At 42.2% G+C, this 24,220-nt stretch overlaps 1 protein-coding gene across 1 annotated transcript in view; it reads left to right on the top strand.

Moving 5' to 3' along the window:
- The first annotated feature begins 2,079 nt into the window (after positions 1–2,079).
- The window catches only part of IL20RA (interleukin 20 receptor subunit alpha), a 35,694-nt gene continuing 13,553 nt past the window's right edge, over positions 2,080–24,220 (top strand). The window contains exons 1-2 of the mRNA XM_039243564.1: positions 2,080–2,291; positions 21,215–21,350. Of these exons, the coding sequence (XP_039099495.1) occupies positions 2,168–2,291; positions 21,215–21,350 (260 nt within the window). The 5' untranslated portion in view covers positions 2,080–2,167. The remainder of the gene's footprint in view (positions 2,292–21,214; positions 21,351–24,220) is intronic.

Here is a 24,220-nt window from a genome sequence, read left to right as displayed (position 1 = left end):
GAAATGCATACAAGTCCGAAATCTTAGCTACCAAAAATCATTTGGCCCAAAATACTTTTGTGGCAAATATATGCATTAACTCACTAGACTTAAAATAATAAGGATGAAGCTATACTAATATAATTCATGGGTAGTAAGAACAGCAACTCACAACAATGCTGATGACCTGCTGTTCATATGAAGTCCTTCCTAAAATGTCCGTCCTTCCTAAATCTTACTGAATCAGTAAGACCCAAGCCAGGGAATCAGAAACAATACCAGTTATTTTAACAGAAACAAAATGTGCTCTGTAGAATTGATGAAACAGATGTTGGAGAACTAAAAACGTAAAAGGGGGGATTCTCAGACCGAAGCAGTGAAAGTTACCGCAAAAAGCAACTCTCAGCCCCCAGGGCGGAAGGAACAAAGGGAAGATGTGGGGGTTACATCGTGGGAGAGGAACCTGGGAAACGGGAGCCCTGGCTTCTGAGAATCGGCACCGCCAGCCCGTTGCTGGAATCTCTGTGGCGGCGCGTGGAACCAGGAGCTCTCTCGTTGGGGCCCCGGGACACACAGTGGGGCAGCGTGGACAAGAGCAGCCAATAGGAAGGCCGGCCCCTGGGCTCCCCGCCTCCGGCTGGCAGCATGCCTCCAGCGCCCCCTATTGGTGGAACCTAAGGAACCTGGCTGACAAATAAGCTTGCGTGGAGTCCCAGCTTCTGCATCGTAACGCTGAGTCCCAGACAAAGGGACAATCTGACCTGGATTTAGTTAGCCTCTGTTTCCAAGTCTTTCGGGGAGAAGGAAGTAACATGTTTAGAGGACTCAAAATTTTGCCCCAACTCTCACTTCCTCCCAGCAAAAAGACTTCTTTCTTTTCAGTTACTTTAGATTCTTTTTTTTCTAAGATGAAAGCAGTGGAGCTAAATTTAGGGATCTAATTTTGTACACCTGGGTATCCCTGAGGGAAAGCGGGAACACACCCGAGGCCAATCGTTCATGTCTCTCAGCCTTTACGACTCCCTCTTCAGGACCAGAGCTGAGCCTGGCTCTCAGGTTTTCTTTATACTATTTCCCACTATCTCAACACATTTCTTTCTTTTTTTAATGTTTTATTTATTTATTTATTTATTTATTTATTTATTTATTTATTTATTTATTGAGAGAGGGGGCGCACGAGCAGGGGAGGGGAGAAGTGGGGGAGGGCAGAAGGAGCATCCCAGCAGGCTCCACACCGTCAGCAGAGTCCGCTGGTGGAAATCAGGATTATGAGACTTAACGGACTGAGCCACCCAGGCGTCCCTCAACACAGTTCTTCTTTTTTTTTTTTTAATATTTTTTTATTTATTTCTGAGAGAGAGAGAGAGAGAGAGAGAGAGAGAGAGAAACAGCGTGAACAGGGGAGAGTCAGTGAGAGAGGGAGACACAGAATCTGAAACAGGCTCCAGGCTCTGAGCTAGCTGTCAGCACAGAGCCCGACGCGGGGCTCGAACTCACAAACCTTGTGATCATGACCTGAGCCAGACGCTGAACCTTAACCGACTGAGCCACCCAGGCGCCCCAACACAGTTCTTAATTTCAACCCTCCATCATCCCGTTATAAAGAGCCTGGACCCTAGAACCCGGCCTGTGTGGACATCTGCAGGCCACTGCTGACAAGCTTGGGGACTTCCTTCAAGCAGATATGTCGTCGCCCTTTCTGAGCTTCCCTTTCCTCTTCTGTACAACGGACATTACCTAGTTGCAGGTGGTGGGGATTGCACGAAATCAATACAGTGAATGCATGGCAGAGAAACAAACATTCCATCCCGGTCTTCGGGTACTGAACCCCGACAGTGCACATTTAGAGGCGTGACGGTCAGGCCCAATACCAGAATCACTCTTCCATGCGCTCCCCTCCTCGCCTCCACCGAAGTGGGGGTCTACCTGCGCCAGTGCCCTCGCGGGCTGCGGCCCGGGACACTCGCTCAGGCCGTCGGAGCTGCGTGCCTGGGGCCTGGAACCGCGCCGGCAGCCGGGCTGGGGCGGGACGCGGGTGGGGCGCGGCCGCCGCACCGCCTCCCGGGGCCGCTGGGAGCGACGCGCGCGGCCCGAGCCGTGGGTCCCGGGCGTCGCGGGAGGCCGCGGCTCGAGGGGGCGCGCGCCAGGCCGCGGGACGCCGCCAGGATGTGACCCGGCGCCGCCGCCCATGGGGGCCCGCCGACCCCCGACGAGGGCGGCGGCCAGAGGGCTCCAGGCGCCCGGGCGCGCGGCCCTGCGGCTGCTGCTGCCGCCGCTGCTGCTGTTCGCAGCCGCGCCGTCGGGACGCGCAGGTAGGTCGGCCGCCGGGTGCGGGCCGCGGAGGGTACCGGGCGGGTCCGCGGGCGGCGCAGCGCCATCCGGCTCGTCCGCCTGCCGGGTTTCGCCAGGGCTCGGCCTGCGGTCGGCGCCGCGAGCCACGGGAGAAACTCACCGCAGCCTCTCGCGCGCCTGCTTCTGAGTCCAGTTTGCAGGACCGAGCGTTTCACACTTTGCATTGCGCGGGGGGCAGTGAGGTGGCGGAAGGGTGACAGTGGTGGCTCTGAGTGGGACGCACAGCTCGGAACCTGCAGTGGGCGACAGTGAGCCTGCTCAGCGCCCCGGCCCGCGCCGACCTGCCACCCTGTAACAGCGGCCGACCGCGGCGTGTTAAGCCGGATTCCGCGCAACGACCTGCTGGGAAAGAACAGGGTCTAGAGAGCGGCAGTGTCTCTAAAATAAGATCGCTTCTCCTGAGCACGTCATCTTTTTCCTTTGCAGTTGCGACCGTGTGCAGATATGTGCTCTTTGATGTTTCGAAAATAACGAAACTTTTATTGTTGACATAAGGTAACCGAAATGTGTTTTGCTGTGTTTTTAAGTTTAAATTCTACCAAGTGGAATCCAGGAAGCTGGGATGATTCATTAACTTGATTTCTTTTTTTCTTCTGCATTTCTGGTATATGAGAAAAAGAAGATTTTTTAAAGCAAGATATCTGGGATTTTTTTTTTTTAATTAAAACCAGCAAAGCTTCCCAGAATACTGTACTTTGTAGAGATGTGGTTCAGACATTTATATACCTTTAACCCAGAGCTGAACAACAATGATTGCAAGAAGAAAGTTGCCCGTGAAAGCGCAGTGTTCTCAAAAGTCAAAGAAAAAGTTAAGTGCAATACAGTTATTATAGAAGCAACCCATGGTAGATGAATGGATAAAGATGTGCTATGCATATGCACACATCACACATGGGAATATTACTCATCCTTAAAAAAGAATAGAATCTTGCTGTTTGCAACGTGAGTGGACCTAGAGGGTATTATGCTAAGTGAAATAAGTCAGGCAGAGAAAGACATTTACCACATGATTTCACTTGTGGGTGGAGTCTAAAAAATAAAACGAATAAATAAACAAAAAGCAGAAACAGACTCATAAATAGTGAGACCAAACTGAAGGTTGCCAGAGGGAAAGGGCGCAAAGGGGAGTGAAGGGGAGTGGGAGCTACAGACTTCCAGTTATGAAATGAATAAATCATGGGGATAAAAGGTACCACACAGGGAATATAGTCAATGGTATTATAATAGCACTGTGCAGTGACAGTAGCTATACGTGTGAGCATAGATAGCGTAACTATAGACTTGTGGGACCACTACGTTGTACACCTGAAACTAACATAACATCCTGGGTCAACTACACTTCAATAAAAATGCAATAAGTTCAATACAGTTACAAAATGTAATATTTTGGGGGCACCTCGGTGGCTCAGTCAGTTAAGCGATGGAGTTCGGCTCAGGTCATGGATCTCACAGTCCATGGGTTTGAGCCCCGCATCAGGCTGTGTGCTGACAGCTCAGAGCCTGGAGCCTGCTTCAGATTCTGTGTCTCCCTCTCTCTCTGACCCTCCTTTACTCTCTTACAATATCTTACAATAGATATTATACCCCCAAAATGTTTCTCTTCTAAATTCTAAATGGATCAAAAATAATAGTTATTTCTTAAAATGATAGTTATTTTATTTTGTATTTATAAATTTGTTTATAATATATTAGTGTATGATTTTATATTATATTATTTTAAAGTTATTTCCTACATAGGCTGAATGGGAAGCGACTACTCCTGACTTATGCATATATTGAGGCTTCAACTAACAGATATGAATTTGTTTATTCCTATATTTAATCAAAGAGAGACATAAGGTTTGCTCTATAATTGGGCTGGAGGCTTACAATAGATGGCAGTCATATTCTTGGCTCCAAAGTAACATCAAGGGGAAAGAACCAGGCGAAACTCTTCTCTGATCCATGAGGCCCAGGTGCTATTTTCTTCAGGTCCTCCGGTACCCTAAGGACTGCTGGAAAAAGCAGGTTAGAAGCTATCGAGATGCTGTACTTACCTCTTAACAGAGAGCGATCTCTACCCTGATGGATCAGCCACACAATCCACCAAACAGTGTGGGCTTTCCAAGGATTTGATGGCATTGCCACTGTCGGGTAGGCGAATACTTTAAGTTTTTGAACTTTTTAACACAAAAATTCAGTCACCCAACTCAGGCTTTGGATCAGACTCTGTAATACCAAACATTCAGAGAGAAAGAAAAAAATTCAACATAGCATCAACACGCTGGGAAAATAGTGATATTTAATTTGAGGTAAGCTTTTAATGGGATTCAGAACATCTGTGATACTCCCTCAAGCCAGGCATGATGCACACTCACCTTCACTCTCTAAATTCTCCAGGGACAGAAGTTTCACCGGGTAGTTTATTCCTGTACATTTCAAACTCCACCCTGGTGGCCCATTCCGATGCTTTTTCTTCAGTAAATGTAAAGAACTGTGGTCAGCATTATATAAATAAGCATTCAAAGTCAATAAGAGAGAGCAGGAGAAGATAACTTTCCAAGGTCATGTATCTCCTCTCCTCAAGCCCTTCAGGGGCATCCATTGGTGTAGAATAATTTTTTTAATGTTTATTTATTTTTGAGAGAGAGAGAGAGAGAGAGTGCATGTGCAGGGGAGAGGCAGAGAGAGAGAGGGAGACACAGAATGCAAACCAAGCTTCAGGTTCCAAGCTGTCAACACAGAGCCTGACATGGCTTGAACCCACGAACCCGGAGAACATGACCTGAGCCGAAGTCGGACACTTAACCAACTGAGCCACCCAGGTGCCCCGATTGTTGTAAAATAATTCTGAACACCCCTGCAAGGTTTTTTTGTGGACTCTCGGGCCTACCTCACACAGCTTACTTCCTGCTATACTGGCCTTTTTCCAGTTCCCAGAACAAGCCAAACCATTTTTCATCTCAGAAAAATGAGATGCTTGTAGTTCCCTCTGCTAGAGTGCTCCTACCAACTCTGTCCCCAGCTAACTGCCCCTCACACTGGGCATCTCACCTCCAATATGCCTCCATCAAGGACATCTCCCCAAAATCCCCAAAGAAAGAAAAAAAATATGGAGTCTACTATGTCTGTGAACAAATGAACCTAACTTTAGTTTTGCTACTTTTAGAATACAGTCTAAATATTACTACTACATCTGTTTATGCTTATGAGAAATAATAATACTATAATTAGCACAGCAATGGTATTTGTTGAAGTGCCTCCTCTCTGATATCTACACAGCAGCATCTGGGATTTCTATTTCATTGAGAAGTTATTTGTACACACACAAATGATTCCAGTGAACAAATGAAATCCCCTTCAATATTTTTTTTTTAACTTTTACTTTTGAAATAATTTGAGGTTTACAAAAAAAGTTCCAGAAACAGTAGAGTTTCCATAGATCCCTTACCTGGTTCCTCCCAAGTTTAGCATCTTACATAACCATTGTACAATGTTCAGAACCAGGACACTAACATTAGTATAATATATATTCACTGAACTATAGATCTTGCTCAGATTTCAACCATTTTTCCATTAAGGCTCTTTGTCGGTTCCAGGATCCCACTTTACACACAGCTGTCATTGTTCCCCTTGTCCCCTCCAATCTATAACAGTTCCTCATGTCTGTGACACTTTGGAGTGTCATCTTTTCCTTAACATGTCCCTCAATTTGGGTTCATGTGCTGTCTTTTCATGATTAGAGTGAGGTTGTTCCTCCTGAGCAAATTATGTTGTTTTTCTCAGTGCATCATAGCAAAGGATTTGTGATATCAATATGTCTTCTTGGTGGTGATGTTGACCTTGATCACTTGGTTAAGGTGGTGTCTGCAGGGATTCTCACTGCATAGTTACTGTTACTTTGGAGCAGACATAGGGTAATTTCTTGTACCTTTGCATGGCTCCCACACTGATCAGCTAGAGGCTCATCCCCAGGCTGTCTGGAGAACATCATGTATCTCAGATCCAAGCATGTAACTACAGGCATCATCAGCCTCACTCTTCGAAATGTGTGCACCCGCTGCCTATAACTATTTATGGAGCCTCCTGTAGAACAAATTCAAGAAAGACAGTATTCACGCTGCAGAGAAGAAGTAAGGAGATTTGTTACCTCTAGCAGGTGGTATGGTATAGGAACAAGGTGGTAGGGGTGAGGAGGGAGTGACAGTTCTGAGTGTAACTTTGTGTGTAGCTCTGACTGTTAGAGCCATGGGCAGGACACATATTTTCCACTGAAACATAAACTTTGGACAAAACAATAGGCAGATGGAATTATTAGGATTATAAAATAAATATGTTAGTGTAAGCATTTCAACATAAAACATTAACTATTTTTATAACGGTTTATTTTATTTATTTATGTTTAATTTTTTAAGGTTTATTTATTTATTTTGAGAGAGAGAGAGAGCATGCGCACAGCAGATGAGGGGCAGAGAAAAGGAGAGACAGAATCCCAAGCAGGCTCTCTTTCATCAGCATAGAGCCCCATGTGTTGTTCAAACTTAAGACCTGTGAGATCATGACCTGAGCCCAGATCAAGAGTCCAACGCTTAACCGACCTCGCCACCCAGGCGCCCCTATTTTTATGTTTTAAATAAATAAAACTGCATATCTGTGTGTTGCCTTTGTTAGTTCTTGGCATAATACTTTTCACAAAATACTACTCAGTAAATTTGCATTTTTTTTGCTTAAAAGCACCTTTCATTACATACATGATATTTTAAAAATGATTTTCTATTTGCATCTTTTTCTTCTTTGCACAGCTTTACCAGGTATTATTGTCATATTCACTTCCATGATGATTTTTTAAAAAGAAGACATCTTAGAATCAGCTGCAGCTTAATGTAGCTTATATTTTAATGCGTAAAATTATTTTATCCATCTTATTAACATTACACTCATGCTCTGTGATATTCTGACAAGATTCTTACTTTTTCTTGGTCCATATTTAGGATTACTAGACACAAAAGCTGATACCAGAAAAATAAATTACTATAACCAATTCCAAGATGTGTCAATTACTTATAAAACTGGAGAGCAAGAAAACTTTAGGAAACACTTGCTGGCTGGAGACATTAATATTAAATCCTTCCTCTGCTTTAGCTTTCGTAATTCCCTCAGATATAGATACCTGGGGATGACAGGACCTTCAAGTCCCATCCAGCTGCTTCTCCCATGAATCTCCTGGGCGACATTACTTCCAGGTCATTCCCTGTCTGCTATCTGAGTACCCATCATTATGGGAAACTCACCCCATGGCACCCAAGGCAGGAAGTCCTATCATCACGGACTTCCCACTATGAAAATGTTCTTCCGTATAATGACTTAAGTTCTTCATCTCTTTAATCTTCACCCATCGTTGGTGCTCACTCTATGCTACTGAAGGCACGCAGGACGAGCTGAGCAGAAACTGAATGTAGCTGTCTGTGTCTTCTTTCCTCTCCGCTAACCACCTTCCCAGTTACATCATGCCAGCCTCTCTCTCCTGGTCTTTCTAATATGTGTGTGTTGCATTTCTCTGCAAGCTCCCAGGCTGCCTCCGTGTAGATGGTGATGAGACGGCTGGTCTACCACATTCGAAGCATTACACCTGGCGTGTTTCTTCTTAAATAATTCGGCTTCAGGATCTTGGTGAACACAGGGTTCCTGATGCCTACGGGCTGCCCTCATTCTCCTTGTACTCCTCTCCTACGAGACACAGACCCCTCATGTAAACTCAGACTTTCATCTGAAGACAATTTCACTTTTCGAAAGTGGTTTCCTTTCTGTTTGCTTCTCAGAGCATAGAGGATGGAAATCTGGCATAATGTTTTATCTAGAACTTGTGAGGTCTGTGATGGGGGTCTTTGGTGCAAGTAAGGATACCTTTCCCTGGAAAGAAAATTTTTGCTGACGATCTGTTCGACTCCAGTTCTGATTTTTGGCAGTGATGGTCACTGCATTGCACACGGCTTCTGCACAGCTACACACCACTTTCTCAAATGCCAGCTCTACCTCCAGTCACAGAGAAATAGCATACTTTTTCCTGTACAGATTTGTCAGTAGGTTGTCCTTGTACTTCCAGATTGTCAACATGTATGCTTTCCATTCAGCCTCCTCATAGTTCCGTCTCATACAGCTACGTTTGTATTTTGATGATAGGAGGGTTTTGGGCAACTGTGTTGTCCTCCTTAAAGCATTTGTTTACATTATTCCCCCCACTTAAATTGTCTCCTTCTCAATTTTTGCAGCCATTTTGCCTCCTACATCAATCCCCTCATCTTTACTTTCTGGAGATCAGGCAGCCCGTGAGGCATTCATTGTTCTCCTCAATAAACACTGTGTTTGTTTTTGAGAAACGATAGAGGCAAGCAAAAGACATCTCCTGGCTTAGTTTTCTAAGGCCATCATAACAAAATACCACCAATTGGGTAGCCTAAAATAATGTAAATTTAATATCTCAGGTTTCTGGAAGCTAGAAGTCTGAAATCAAGATATTGGCAGCTGTCCTTCTGAGGGCCGTGAGGGAGCATCTGCTCCCGGCCCCTCTCCTAGCTGCTGGTGGTTGCCGGCCATCTTTGGCCTTCCTTGGCTTGGTGATCATCCTTCCAATTCTCTGTCTTCACATGGCGCTCTCCCTGTCTCTTCACATAATCTTCTCTCTTTGTGTGCAGTCTTCCCCTCTTTAGAAGGATACCAGTCATATTGGATTAGGGCCCACCCTGATGACTTCTTTTTTAGCACATCATCTCTGTAAAGACCCTGTACCTAATCAAGGTCACTGTACATTGGGGTTAGGATTTCAACACGCTTCTTTTGGGAGACACAATTGAATTCATACCATCACAGGCTCACGGGGCAGGATGCGTCAGCTTGACTTCTAAAGTGCAGAAAAGCTACCTTTTCATCCCCATGCAGTGGCTTTCTTCTTCAACCTGCCCGCTGCCAAAGTACTACTTTCGTGGGAGCATTGTGCCTGGAAGCCTCTGCTGAGAATGTTGAAGGCAGAGATGAGGACTTCTCTAATACTTTCCATAGCATAAAGATAAGAGAGAGCCACTATCTTCTAATATATACAAATGTTGAATTTTTATTTTGTAGACCTAAAACTAATATAATGTTATAGGTCAATTATACCTCAATAAATAGGGAAAGCTGTCAATAGGTATGTAATACAGGCAGTGAAGTTTAAATTCTTCAACAGAGGGGTTCTCTCTCCTGAGCTCTACCCCTGGCTTCTCTGAGGGGCACTTCTACTGCAGAATCCTCGCTTTTACTCCAACAAGGACCATTTCCATATTTAATGCTAACTACCCTTCTAATTCCAAGCCAGCCCTCCTCCTCCATTTTAGATAAAAATACATGAGTTGCAAAAGGTTCACTAAATTATCTACTAAATGCTCTACTTTGTTATTTTAAAAATTAGCTCATAATTTCTAAGTGCAAAATAGAATGTCATATTCAGCTCAGGAGCAAATAACTTAGGGGGTAAGTATTCAAGGTGATCAGATTTAATGACGAAGAATTACCTTAACACCCCATGAATCCATTTGGAGTTTTCAGAAGTTAATGTATAACTTGACACAATGTAAATTTTACATAATTTTCTTTGAGCACTTGCTATTCATTCAATGTCATTCATTCATGCATATATAGGCACTGAGGTGAACAAGAAAACAAGGTCTTTTTTCTTCACAGCATGCTTAGACTCAGATAGGTAATTATATTAAAGTATAATGCCAGAGGCATCTGCATGGCTCAGTAGGTTAAGCGTCCAACTCTCGGTTTTGGCTTAGGTCACAATCTTGAGGTTTGTGAGTTTAAGCCCCACATCAGGCTCTGTGCTGACAGTGCAGGGCCTGCTTGGGATTCTCTCTCTCCCTGTCTCTCTGCACCTCCTGCTCTCTCTCTCAAAATAAACAAATAAATAAACTTAAAAAAAATAAAGTATAAATGCCAGAATTGAGAAAACCAAGCTTCTTTAGAAGCACAGGGGTGCCTGGGTGGCTCAGTCAGGTAAGCATCTGACCCTTGATTTCAGCTCAGCCCGTGATCTCATAGTTTGTGAGTTCAAGCCCCCTATTAGGCTATGTGTGATAGCATGGAGTCTGTTTGGGATTCTCTCTCTGTCTCAAAAAAAAAAAAAAAAACTTAAAAAGCACAGAACAAGGTAACCAACTCAATCTAGAAGTCAGGCAGGGCTTCCTATAAAACGGGTTCTCTAAACTGAGACTTATAAGAGTTGCTGGTATATACATAAAATTATATATATATATATATATATATATATCAATTCACATTTGCCTACTTGAGAAAAGATACATTAGAAAAGCAATGAGATTTCGAAGTAAATGTCTTACTATGAACAAATACATCAAACACTTTTAGGGGTGCCTGGGTGACTCAGTCAGCTGGGCATGAAACTATGACTCAGGTCAGGATCTCACAGCTCGTGGGTTCAAGCCCCACATCAGATTATGTGCTGATGGCTCAGAATCTGAAGCCTGCTTCAACTTCTGTGTCTGCCTCTGTCTCTGCCCCTCCCTCACTCGTGCTCTGTCTGTCTCTGTCTCTCTCAAAAGTGAATAAACATTAAAAAAAATTTTAATGCTTTTAGGAAAAACATAAATTCAATAAATAATAGTTATAGATAGGCTGGCATCCATATTATATAAAATAATGTCATTCCATAGAAATTCAGATCTTTTTCATTTAAAATTTTAGCAGCAAAATACAGGCATATCTAATTTTATTGCACTTTGTAGATAGTAGATTTTTTTACACATTGAAGATTTGTGTCAATCCTGTGTCAAGCAGGTAAGTCTGTCAGTGCATTTTTCCAGCCACATTTGTTCACTTTGTGTCTCTGTATCACATTTTTATATTCTTGTAATGTTTCAAACTTTTCTGTTATTACTATATTTGTTATGGTAATCAGTGATCTGTAATCAATGATATTGACTTACTGAAATGTTACATGATGGTTAGCATTTTTAGCAATAAAATATTTGTAATTAAGTTATGTACCTTTCTATTTCTATTGAACACTTAGTAGACAACAGCATAGAGTAAACATAACTTTTATATTCACTGGGAAGCCAAAAAATTCATTTGACTTTTTTATTGTGATATGCACTTTAGTGCAGTGGTCTGGAACTGAACTTGCAACATCTCCGAGGTATGCTTGTAAAGCTAATGCCTGCTTCTCAGCATATTCAATCTATAAATTATAACATTCTTTCTTCACACCTACAGTTCTTTCTTATATATTTTCCAGTTCTGTTTTATAAAACTACAAAGCAACAAACAACAAAAAGTGGGCAGGAGTAAGGAGCTTTGTAGCTATAGGACAGCCTGACTTCAAGGTCATTGGCAGCCTCAAGTCACTGTGGTCTGCGGAACTCTTTGCAATGCTGAATCAAACCGCAAACAATTATCAAAAGGCACAATTGTTACAGCTGTGGTTTTGCAAGATGAGGCTGGTGTCCTAGGTGCTATTTCCCACTTCCTTAATCAACACAGTCCTTTGAAGGCCCTGTTAGCTTTAGTGAGCAAGAGCAAAGGGAATGTCTTAATTGGTCCACTCTCTCAGTTGTTTGTGGATAAGTTCCAAGGCTGTCAGTGCAGCAGTGCCTTTGACTCTTCATCATGGGGGGACCCCTTCATGGTTGCTCTGCTTTTCTCATGACCAGTGGTTTGTTACATCTTGTGTCAGTTAAGGACCTGAAAGAGCTGCTCTTCAGCGTGGCCTATGCTGCATGTGCAGATTCTGTTCACTTTATCGCAAGTAGTTACACAACTTCATCAAGGCATAATTCAACCCTAAAGTGGTCTGATCCTACTCATAGTCACTCTCAAAAATATCAAAGCATCTACCTCTCACTACAGAGGAGAGCTAGCCTGTTGAAAAAAATTTTACCTTTCTGACAGTGTTTTTTGTTTTTTTTCTTAAATAGTTTATTCTCAAATTTGTTTCCATACAACACCCAGTGCTCATCCCAACAAGTGCCCTCCTCCATGCCCATCACCCCCCTTCCCCTCTCCCCCCCCCCATCAGTCCTCACTTTGTTCTCAGCATTCAAGAGTCTCTCATGGTTTGCCTCCCTCCCTCTCCCCAACTATTTTTTCCCCTTCTCTTCCCCATGGTCCTCCATTAAGTTCCTCCTAATCCACTTATATGTGCAAACATATGGTATCTGTCCTTCTCTGCCTGACTTATTTCACTCAGCATAACACCCTCAAGGTCCATCCATGTTGCTACACATGGCCACATTTCATTCTTTCTCATTGCCATGTACTAGTCCGTTGTATAGATAAACCATATCTTCTTGATCCATCCGTCAATTGATAGACACTTGGGCTCTTTCCACGATTTGGCTATTGTTGAGAGTGCTGCTATGAACATTGGGGTACCTGTGCTCCTATGCATCAGCACTTGGGTAAATTCCTAGCAGTGCTATTGCTGGGTCATAGGGGAGTTCTGTTAATTTTTTGAGGAACTTCCACACTGTTTTCCAGAGGGGCTGCAAAAGTTTATGTTCCCACCAACAGTGTAGGAGGGTGCCTGTTTCTCCACATCCTCGCCAGCATCTAGAGTCTCCTGATTTGTTCATTGTAGCCACTCTGACCAGTGTGAGGTGGTATCTCAGTGTGGTTTTGATCTGCATTTCCGAGATGATGAGGGACGCTGAGCATCGTTTCATGTGTCTGTTGGCCATCTGGATGTCCTCTTTGGAGAAGTGTCTGTTCATGTCTTCTGCCCATTTCTTCACTGGATTATTTGTTGGTCGGGTGTTGAGTTTGGTGAGTTCCTTATAGATTTTGGATACTAGCCCTTTATCTGATATTTCATTTGCAACTATCTTTTCCCATTCTCTGACAGTGTTTTTGATGGCTACTGTACACTTCCATCTTTGTCTTGTTCAGTAGGAAAATCTGAAATCACAATTGCGATCACACTAATCGATGCTGATTTTCCCTCTGAAAATTGCAAGTGATGGAGATAATAAAAGAATGGCTCTGTGAGAATATAAAGAAAGTCTGGTCATTAAAGTGATTTTAAAAATAAAGTAGATGATATTTAATGAATACCTGTTGATTCAAGGTGGAATTCCCAATAACTATTCTTTCTCATACCTTAGTGGTCCCAAATGGTTTGCCCTTGACTCTTTTCTTACTTTCATTTCCTTTCTGAAGCAAGTTATCAAGAGTAGAGATGCCAACCCACATTTGAATCTACCTTACTTTTCCACAGTTACTATGATGTTCATTATTACAAATTGAGATACTTTAGAGATCACAAAATGTGGAGCAAATTAAGTTTCTGTCCTTAAAAGGCTAATTTCTAAAAAGGAAAGGAAGACATTTCTATAAGAGATGACATAAGCTAATACCACTGGCTTTCTAACAGCAGGGCTGACATATACGAGTTAATAATGGCGTCTTCAAAATAGGCATTTTAGAAAGTGATGCACAAAATATCTCACAACAACATATTTCTTAAACTCCTTTTTTTCAGAGTTCCAGATAGAGCCTGCATGCATTGGTCAGAATAACCCATTAAGAAGCAAACCTTCATCTTGGAGATGTGATTTCATTTTCAAACACATTCCAAACTGTTTCCAACAAACGTGGGTAATCAAGATGGAAAATCAGGTTATGGTTTTGCAAAAACAAGGTGTGACTATAAAAAAATGAGATGGAAATATTTGTATGTTTACAATTGAAATCAATTATAGCTGAAAAAACATGCCCCAAATGCCATGAGCTAAAAAGTACCATAGGAATAATTATAACCCCTCCCACAAAAATTACACAGAAGACACACACTGTCTTTGATGGGTCAACTCCAATATATTTATTTTAAGAAGTAGTCTCGACCTTAAAGGCCTCCTTGCTATCAAGTACCAACAGCAATAGTCAAAAACATGTTTAAGCACATAAATTTACTTATTGAGGTGTGGCTATAAAGAAGTAGCACTGCCCTTTCTGTATGACTTATGCATCACTCATCCACATAAATGTTTACATATCTGGCAAGGAAAGCATATATTGATGGATCATGTCCCAGATTCAGATAATATCTGCTCCGTGAGTGCAGGGCCTTCTGTCTGTTTCTATCCTCTACTGCACTAGTGCCTATTGGGACTATTTCTAGCACAGAGTAGGTACCTAGTAACCATGGTGAATGAATGACATGACTATGTACAGTTCCACCAGGAAAAGCTTCAATGAAGAAGAAATACTTGGATTTTCTTCATTGAATTTCTTCTATCTCTCCTTAGAAGCAATCATCATTGTCTCACAGTTTGTGAGTTCAAGCCCTGAATTAGGCTCTGTGCTGACAGCTCAGAGCCTGAAGCCTGCTTCAGATTCTGTGTCTCCCTCTCTCTCTCTGCCCCTCCCCTGCTCAGGCTCTGTCTCTGTCTCTCTCTCTCAAAAATAATGACAAACATTGAGTGTCTGCTGAAGGTGTTAATTCCCTGGGTACAATGTAGTTTACCAAGGTGGTTTCAAGATACCACCAAGATTTGGCAGTTTAGCATGTTCCACCCCCATTCAGTGTTCATGTGAATCTGGGTCCTGCCCTGTCTCCATGATTTATGTGAGTCCCACCAGCCCCTAGTTAGTTCAGTTCAAAAGCATTTATTTGCCAGGCACCGGGGATACAAAGACTATGAGACATGGAGCCCAGTGTCAAACAGCTCAGAGCGTGGTGCTTCCTTCACTCTGCTCCAGCTTCAGAAGGACAGAGGGGACTGGGGGCTGGAGATTTTCTCTGGGCAAGGCCGGGCTGGGTATCCTTCATGCTCAGGTTCCCTAGTTAGTCTTGAGCTTGGGAAACTTGAATGGCCCCGAAGGGAACTCACCAGAGGTGGATGCCTTTGACTATTGAGCCTCTTACAGCCTAGTTGTTTTCCTCACTGGTGAATGAACACACAGTCTATAATAGGAACATCATAATGTCTCAGCCCCCAAAGACAGAGGTTTGGGTAACCATGAGCCTGATTACCCTGACCCTTCGTGAGTTCACTCTGAAAACCTCACCACTTTTTGTGGGTGTTCATCAAGCACTAATTTACGCATAGGCTTTTCCCACAGTGTAATGAAATGGAAATATCTTTGACTGTCAGGCATATAATTAAAACTGCAACAGGGACGCCTGGGTGGCTCAGTTGGTTAAGTGTCCGACTTCAGCTCAGGTCATGATCTCATGGTCAGTGAGCTTGAGCCCCGCATCGGGTTCTGTGCTGACAGTTCAGAGCCTGGAGCCTGATTCAGATTCTGTATCTTCCTCTCTCTCTGCTCCTCCCCTGCTCATGCTCTGTCTCTCTCTATCTCTCAAAACTGAATAAATGTTAAAAAGTTAAAAAAAAAAAAAGCTGCAACACTTTTACAGGGATGTAGGATTAGCTTTGAGGCCCCTAGAAAATGTTACATACCATTTCACTATACCTGAGACCTGTATTTATACTACATTGTTGGAACAAATGTAGTAGCCACATTTTATAATATTCCATCAATGAAGTTGTCATAGATTGACCCAATTCAAATGTCATTTATCTAATCTCTTCCTACTGGAAGGACCCAAGAGCAGAGATAGAACTTTCTCCTTATGGTGTATAACATAAAGGAGGCTGAGCTAGAAAACTCCCCCAAGGGGAAGAATTTACAAAAGGAAAACAAACACTAAGAGTGTTATACCCAGATCGTAGTAACTTCAACGACCAGAGACCACCTGGGAGACCGAGTCACGCATGCAAAGGCAAAGGGCTTTATTACAGGCTCGAGCCTGGGCTCCCAGACCTCACCAACGCAGTGGATCCGTGCTGAGAGCCTCAAACAAAGGCAGAGTAGGGTTTTTATGGGGCTTGTGACGGGGGAGTTACAGAAGTTGTGGCATGGAAACAGTGATCCAATCATAATTATACAATATCATTGACAGTGGGTTTATCCATTCACATTGTCTAGAGTATTTGTTACTTTTGGCGAGACCCAATTACAACATTTAGAGTACTTTTAAATTCAACCAATTACAGAGCGAGCCTAGGGTCTTGTTCGGCGCCTAATGGGTTAACTTTAACATTAGGTAGCTAAGATTTATCTATAGTTGCTGGCCTCTCTTGATTGGGCGTTGCCAAGGTAGTATGGTGGAGTGAAGTGGTGGGCAGTTTCTTCGGCCTTGGGCAGTGTGTAGCTGCCTGATAGTTTCAGGGAAAGTGAAACTTAGGCCTTCTAGTTTAGAGGGGAAACTTAAAGCCTATTATGGAGTCAGTCTGGTTTAGACTTGTGTCCTTACAAGAGCAGACACAAATCTGAATGATATGACTTACAAGATATAGCTAACCAATTATTACTTGGTGACCGCTCAAAGCTTTGATAAGGCAGAGGCCATCTTAAATACCCACAATTCCAGGGGCACCATCGATTGGGCACCATTCCTCAAAGCCCATACCTGGTCAGGGAGGCTCAAAAGGAGCCCAGAAGTCCCGCCCATTTTTGAGGTCAACTGAGTTATGTTTTCTTGTCAGAGAACGGCCTCTCTCCCAGATGAATGTCAATACCGTCCCCCTCTCCATTGCCACCTTTAGTAGAGACCATGCACCCCCTACATAACATCACAGCATCATCATGTCATTGAAATAGTACAAGTCAATATTCATTAAATGGATACACATATGGAGGAATGAGGGGTCTTTTAGGTCCAAAAGATGCCATAGGAGGAGGGCAACAAAATAGTAAAGGCACAGAATGGTGGAGCAAACTAGCATATTGCAGGTAATTTGGTGTGACTGGTGAACATGGTGCGTTTGGAAGAATTGCAAAAGGAAAGGTCAGATCTTTTTCCGAACCAAGTCAAAGTTGCAATGCTGCAGCACTCCCAGAAATAAAACTCCGTGTGCCAATCCAACAGCTTTATGATTTAGGGTGTGAAATGGATGAACTATCAGAAAATCAGACCTGTACCTACAGGCCATAAATCTATGTGAACAAAAATGCTTTTGTTACCCATAAGCTGGCACATGACTCCTGATATTAATGTGGGTGTGACATATTTTCACTTCAGTGTTGAATAAATTATCTTATCAGTACTGGCAGGTTAGAAAAAGGACTTATCTCAATTTAAATGTTTGCTCAGGAGTGCTTTCCATTATGTTTTCCAAGCCTGAAACAACCATAGTACCTAAAAACTTCACAGAGATTTTAAAACAACAAGAAAATGCTAGTTATGAATTGGCTTTGTTTAAGTGTGCAACTTCTTCTCCTCAAAAAATGCTGATTCTATTCTTCTATTCTATTCTATTCTATTCTATTCTATTCTATTCTATTCTATTCTTTTCTATTCTTTGCATCATCAAAACAGATAAAAGGCAAGTATTCCTTGACAAATCCTCATTTGTTAACTTAGCTTTCATAACGTAGTGATTCTGTTGCTGTTGAGACTCTTGTAGCTCTGCTTCATCAGGAAGCCCTGTTGTTTCTGCTTTGAAACAATGTCTACACATCTCCTATCTACAGCCAGCATCTGGGTGCCAGCCCATTCTCCTGACTAGGACTGCTGTAGTCATGGTCTTGCTGGTCTCTCCAGTTCTATTCTTGCCCCCATCCAATCTTTTCTCCCCCCAGTAATGAAGTAATCTATTTGAAAGATGAATAGGCTCATGGCGTCCCCTACTGAAAAGACTTCCATGCTTTCCCACTGAATTTCATATGAATCCAGGTTCCTTCCCAGGGCTCACAGAGATGGGATGGGGACCCTAGCTCCTTTGTGCTTCAGTTTCTTCTTGGCCACTCTCCTCTCCCTCACTTGTTTCCCAAACACACTCTTTAATATGTCTTTTCCTTTTTAATATGTATTTATTTATTTTTGAGAGAGTGTGAGCAGGAGAAGGGCAGAAAGAGAGAGACAGAAGATCCCAAGCAGGCTCACGCTGTCAGCACACAGCCCAACACAGGGCTCCAACTCACAAACCATGAGATCGTGACCTAATCGAAATCAAGAGCCGGATGCTTAACTGACTTAGCCATTCAGGGGCCCCTCAAACACACTGGTCTTTTGATAGTTCCAAGGAACTGCCTTTGGGGATTAGAGTTTTCCTCTCTGGGGCCTCTGCCTGGCTGCCCTTTCAGCCCAAGCTGACTCCTAAGACCCTGTCCGAGTAGGTTCTGTGACCCACTGCTCCAACCTTGTTCCCTTTCATAGCCTCCTCACCAAATTTACAGGTATGTATTTGCTCATTTTGTATGAGTACATTGCTAGCAGTGTCTCTCTCCTTTCTAGTCAGGGAACTCCAGAAGGGCAGGAGCACATCTGTATTCACCACTAGATACCTACATAGTAGTACCTATATTCATTTCCTGGGGCCGCCTCAACAAAGTACTGCAGCCTGGGTGGCTTAAAACAACAGACATTTATTCTTACAGTTTTGGAGGTAGAATTACAAAACCAAGATGCTGGCAGGGCTGTGCTCCCTTGGAAGCCTCTAGAAGACATTGCTTCCTTGCTTCTTTCAATTTCTGGTCGTCCCAGGCATTGCTCGGCTGGTAGAGTGCATTGCTCCAATCCTACATTTGCAAAGAGCATTCTCCTTGTGTCACTGTGTCTTCAACTGGCTGTCTTGTTATAAGGACACCAGTCATATTGGATTAGGAGTCCTCTCCACTCCAGTATAATCTCATCTTAACTACTTAACTACTAAGGACTTCAATATATCTGTTTTGGGAGAACACAATTCAACTTGTAATAGTACCTTATAAGTATTAGTTGAATGGATAAATGAAATGACTACTGAACTGAAACTTCTCATCAATATAACCATGTAGAACTACAGGTTTTAGATCTGAAAAGACCCTTTGGAATTTTTATGTTAAAAAAAATGTTTGTCATTTCTGAAGGGTTGGGAAGTACTATATTTCCTGGTACTGCCTCTCCATGTTCTCTGTTTCATCCTCCAAAATCTGATTAAAAATCAAAACCTATTGATAGCACAGAGCAGTACTAAATCACTGATAATTATTCATGGCATATAATCTCCAGAAAAAAAGCTAATGCCATTTGATATACAGTGGTTCCAAAGAGTTAGAACGTTAAAAATCAAAGATGGACTTTGGGCAGGCTGTGTTTTTTTTGAGATCCTCTCTACTTCTGCCAGACTCAAATCCACATAGTGATCAGCTGATAGTGCATCTCTTTGAGTATTTAACTTTCTTCTTAAAAATAAAACAGATATCTTAAAAAATTATCAGGGTTAAAAGTAAGAGCCATTACAAATAGAGCACATGCACCTAGACCCAAACACACACTCAACCACCTATATTTTGGTTACTCTGCTACGTGTTAAAGAGCTTATTTTGGCTTCGAAATTGGTATGTATGACCACGTTTAATTCTAAAGTAAAGAATTTTTTCTTTCTTTTCATTTGGCTTGTGGAATTACAATATGTTGTGTAGTCCTAACCTTAGCCAAGGATTACTCCAAAGATAAAGCTAATTTCTTTCTCCAACATTAGTACCAGCTCATTTACACAAGAATTATGAGATTTTAGCTAAGAATCAATCAGTCTTTGGTGGCCAGGCTAAATTTCATTTCCTAAGTTTGGGTTGAAGTATCAAAATTTGTTATTCTCCAAGTACTATGACTAAAATATATGTATTTCTGATATGTTGTTTATAAAATCTGATTGTTTATTACCCAGGACATTGTGATCTCTCCAACATTTTATTTTATTGATTTTTTAAAATGTATTTATTTATTTTGAGAGAGAGAGTGCATGTGTATACAAGCGGGAGAGGGGCAGAGAGAGAGGGAGACAGAGAATCCCAAGCATGCTCTTCAGGGTCAGTGCAGAACCAGACATGAAGTTCAATCTCATGAAATGTGAGATCATGACCTGAGCCAAAATCAAGAGTCAGACACTTAACTGACTGAGCCAACCAGGAGCCTCTCCAATATTTTAAGTTAATATTCTGCTTCATACATGTTACCAATGATCTTTTCAATTTATTTTAATTCAAGGATCATCCTTGGTGTTTTTTGTTTGTTTGTTTTTTGTTTGTTTGTTTTTTTCTTATGGAAGGTTATCCTTTTATAAGAAACTATCCTCCACTTTGCTTTTGTCCATTTCTAATTTGTTGGGAGTGACTCAATTCTTTATAATTTCTCTACAAAGAACTTCTACAAGTGAGTCTTCGAGCATAGTTTTCTTAGAGAGCACAGTTATGTAAAGAGGCAAATACATTGTCTTCTCTCTCTGGTTTATTTTCTAATTAGTGCTTTTTTCCATACTTTAGTAAAGCTTCCCCTAACACCAGTCTCCAAAACTTGAAACTTTCAAGGCCATCTATCCTAAGTTTTATTTCTGTGTCTAATAAATGGATTGTTTCAGTTATCTGCTGGTGCACACAACAAACCACCCCAAAATTTAGTAGTTTAAAAACAATCAGTTTATTATTTCTCACAAATCTGAGGGTTAATGAGCTCAGCTGGATGGCTCCTCTGTTGGTCTTATTTGGAGTCTCTCATGCAGCTTCCGTCTATGGCAGATGGGGCTAGAATGTCCACAGTGGCTTCATTCTGGCCCCTGATTGGAAAGGTGGGCTCAGATGGGACCACTGAACTCTTCCCTCTTTGTGTGGCCTCTCGATGTGATTTCTCCAGCAGAGTAGCCCAACTTGTTACATGGCAGCTTGGAGCTTCTTAAGACTTATGTCTGCCACCTTCTATTGGTTGAAGTGAGCCATGGGGTCAGCTCAAGTTTGGGAGGAAATACACAGGACAAAAGTCCCGGATGGTGTGGCTTGTGGGGCATGTCTGAAGACCATTTACCACACAGACTTTGTTTTCCTTTTGCTCCATTAAGACCTCAGTTCTCTCCTCCTTTTTTAGTTCTCTGCATCACTGGTGGTTTACCTAAGCCTACGAATATCACCTTCTTATCCATAAACATGAAGAATATCCTACAGTGGAGTCCTCCAGAGGGTCTACAAGGAGCTGAACTTACTTACACTGTGCAGTATTTCATGTAAGTTGGTTCTTTTCCTTTTCGCTAATTTATAAACATGAGACTCAGACACCCATTAATTGTGCAAAAATAAACCATTTGTTGTATTAAGTAAGCATTTGGAAAAAAGAAAAGTTTCAGATATTTCATGCTAAATTTTCTGGAGACGTTCTGTCAAATTAAATTAAAAAAGCACTTCCTTCTTGGAGATAGAAGCATTGGGTGCTTAGGCGAGGGAAAGTTACTTAAAAGGGGAGAGAAGTTGGTCAAAATGTTATTCTGCAGCTGAGCAAACAAGGAAATCCATTATCTCTGAAGTGTCTAAACCTACTGTAATTACAGACAATTAAAAAAAATTTATGTTTATATTTGAGAGACACAGAGTGTGAGCAGGGGAGGGACAGAGAGAGAGAAAGAGACACAGAATCTGAAGCAGGCTCCAGGTTCTGAGTGGTTAGCATAGGGCCTGAAGCCAGTTCGAACTCACAAACTGCGAGATCATGACCAGAGCCAAAGTTGGAGGCCCAACCAACTGAGCCACCCAGGTGTCCCTGTAATTACAGACCATTTGAAGTGAAAGTGAGTGCAGAATTCTGTGCCACTAGCTCTTCCTATTAAAAATAGTAACGAATACATTTCACATTGTATCTCTCCCTCAAAAGTCATTGCAAGCAAGAAAGAGTGCAAAACAGATAGACAATGCCCATCTTCAAAGAAACAGAGGAAATGGCCAAACCCCAAGCAATAAACTCTGAAGGATACAAGCCAAATACTGCGAAATCTGAAGGAAAACAACCACAGACACCGAAAGTGTCTAACCTTCTTGAACTCCAACAGTAGAAAATAATTTTATAAGACTCAATGTCATAGTACTAAGAGGCTTTCCTAACACTCGTAGGATATGAAATCTAAGGATTTCCACCACCAGAAATTGAGAAAATGTCCCCATGAGCCCCAGTTTGGTGTCACAGAATGTCAGAGACAGAGGAACTGAAAGAGATTCAAATGACATATCCACTGGACAGGCCTAGTCACCCCGGTGAGGTGGGTGCAGGAGGGAGGGGAGGTGACAGTGGCTGGGAGGCAGCCTAAGGGGACTATGACCTTAGTGATGTGCCATGGGCACATCAGCCTCCTGATAGTCCACAACTTGAGGGTGGATAGGCTCTGCAGCAAAGGGAATGATATGATGTGGAGAGCAGGTGTGTGACTTACCCCCACCCCATGGCCGTTCTCTCAATATTCGGTAAATAGCTGGCCCTGTTCAAAGAGTAATAGTCCCAAAGAATCTGGCATGACATTTCTCCATAATTACTGGAAAGGAGAAAGACAAAGAAGAAGGAGGAGGAGGAGGAAGAGGAAAAGGAGAGGGAAAAAGAGGGGGAGAGGGAGAAGGAGATAATAAGTGAAAAGTTCCTGAAAAGCTTTCTTGTGGAAAAAGGAGAAAAATTCAGACAAGTAATTGTTCATACTTTGAATCATATGCAATGTGATCTCTAATGATAAGTCAGGAAGGAAGGAAGGAAGGAAGGAAGGAAGGAAGGAAGGAAGGGAGGGAGGGAGGGAGGTGGGAGGGAAGGAGGGAGGGAGGGAGGGAGGGGGAAAGGAGGGAATAAGAGGGAAGGGAAGAGAGAAAGGAAGGGAGGAAAGAAAAGCAAACAGTCAAAGAAGAAATCCTAAAACAAGAGGAAGGATTTTTTTTTTAAGACAAGTGGGCAGAGCTTAGGGAAAAGATGGAAAATAAAAATGTTATAGAGAAGAAAACCCTAACTGATAGTAAAAATTGAAATGTGATAATGACTATCTGGAATTACACATCACAAATTCATGCTCAATCTAGGAAAATGTAATAAAAACATTGGAAGACCTCTCCTGGTGAGGTTACTGAACGTGAAGAAAATGAAGTACTTTATGATGATCGTAAGAAGAACAGGAATCAAGTGAGGTGGGGCAGGGGGAATGGCGTGATTTCTGTCTGGCAACACTCGACAGAAGGCAATGATACATATTCTGAGGGAAAAATAGGTGTGATCTGGGATTCTCATCAAGTTCACCAGATGTATTCTCAAGCAAGTGAGATCTGAGGATGGTACTCCCTTGAGACCTTCTTGAGGGGGAGAAAACCACTGACTAAAGATGGTATCTGCCCAATAGAGATAAAGATGAGCCTGGATGAAGAACTTAGTACTCACAACATCATTGCCATCGTGAAAAGACTGGTAAACACACTGAAACCATCTGAGTGAAGAGCTAAGACTAAATAGTGATGGAAAATGTGGTTATCAAAATTTAGGAGGTAGGGAAAAACTTTAAATGTACTGACTTCCATAGCAGGAAGCTGTTAAATGTGATCTAAAATGAAAATGCTGCATCACCTTAATAACTAAACTCCTGGTATTTTTGATAAACTATTTTCTTAATTTAAAAGATCTTTTAGGACCAAACATCTCTTGTGGTGATGAAACACTTGAACCACAGCAATTCCTTTACTTTCGCTTCAATTTTTTTCTATTAAAGTTCAAATCAAGTCAAATTTACAACTTTGATTAAAACGATATGTGTGGTACAATCTAGTTATTATCTCTGTGTGCCGTCATCTAACCATTCTTGTGTGTATAGAGAAGCATAAGGAGACGTCCAGAATCAAGCATGCCAAATGTTTTTTAGAGTATTAGGTTTTAGGGTGATTTTTTTTTATCTCTTTTGATTATATTTTTCTGATTGAGTTTAAAAAAAATCATATTTGGGGCGCCTGGGTGGCTCAGTCCGTTGAGTGTCCGACTTCGGCTCAGGTCATGATCTCATGGCTTGTGAGTTGGACAGCTGGAGTTTCTGTGCTGACAGCTGGAGCTTGGAGTCTGCTTCAGATTCCCTCTCTCTGCTCCTTCCCC

Source organism: Hyaena hyaena, unplaced genomic scaffold (assembly GCF_003009895.1).
Source record: "Hyaena hyaena isolate Hyena2069 unplaced genomic scaffold, ASM300989v1 scaffold_229, whole genome shotgun sequence".
NCBI classification, from domain to species: Eukaryota; Metazoa; Chordata; class Mammalia; order Carnivora; family Hyaenidae; genus Hyaena; species Hyaena hyaena.
This window is presented reverse-complemented; position numbering and strand designations above follow the sequence as displayed.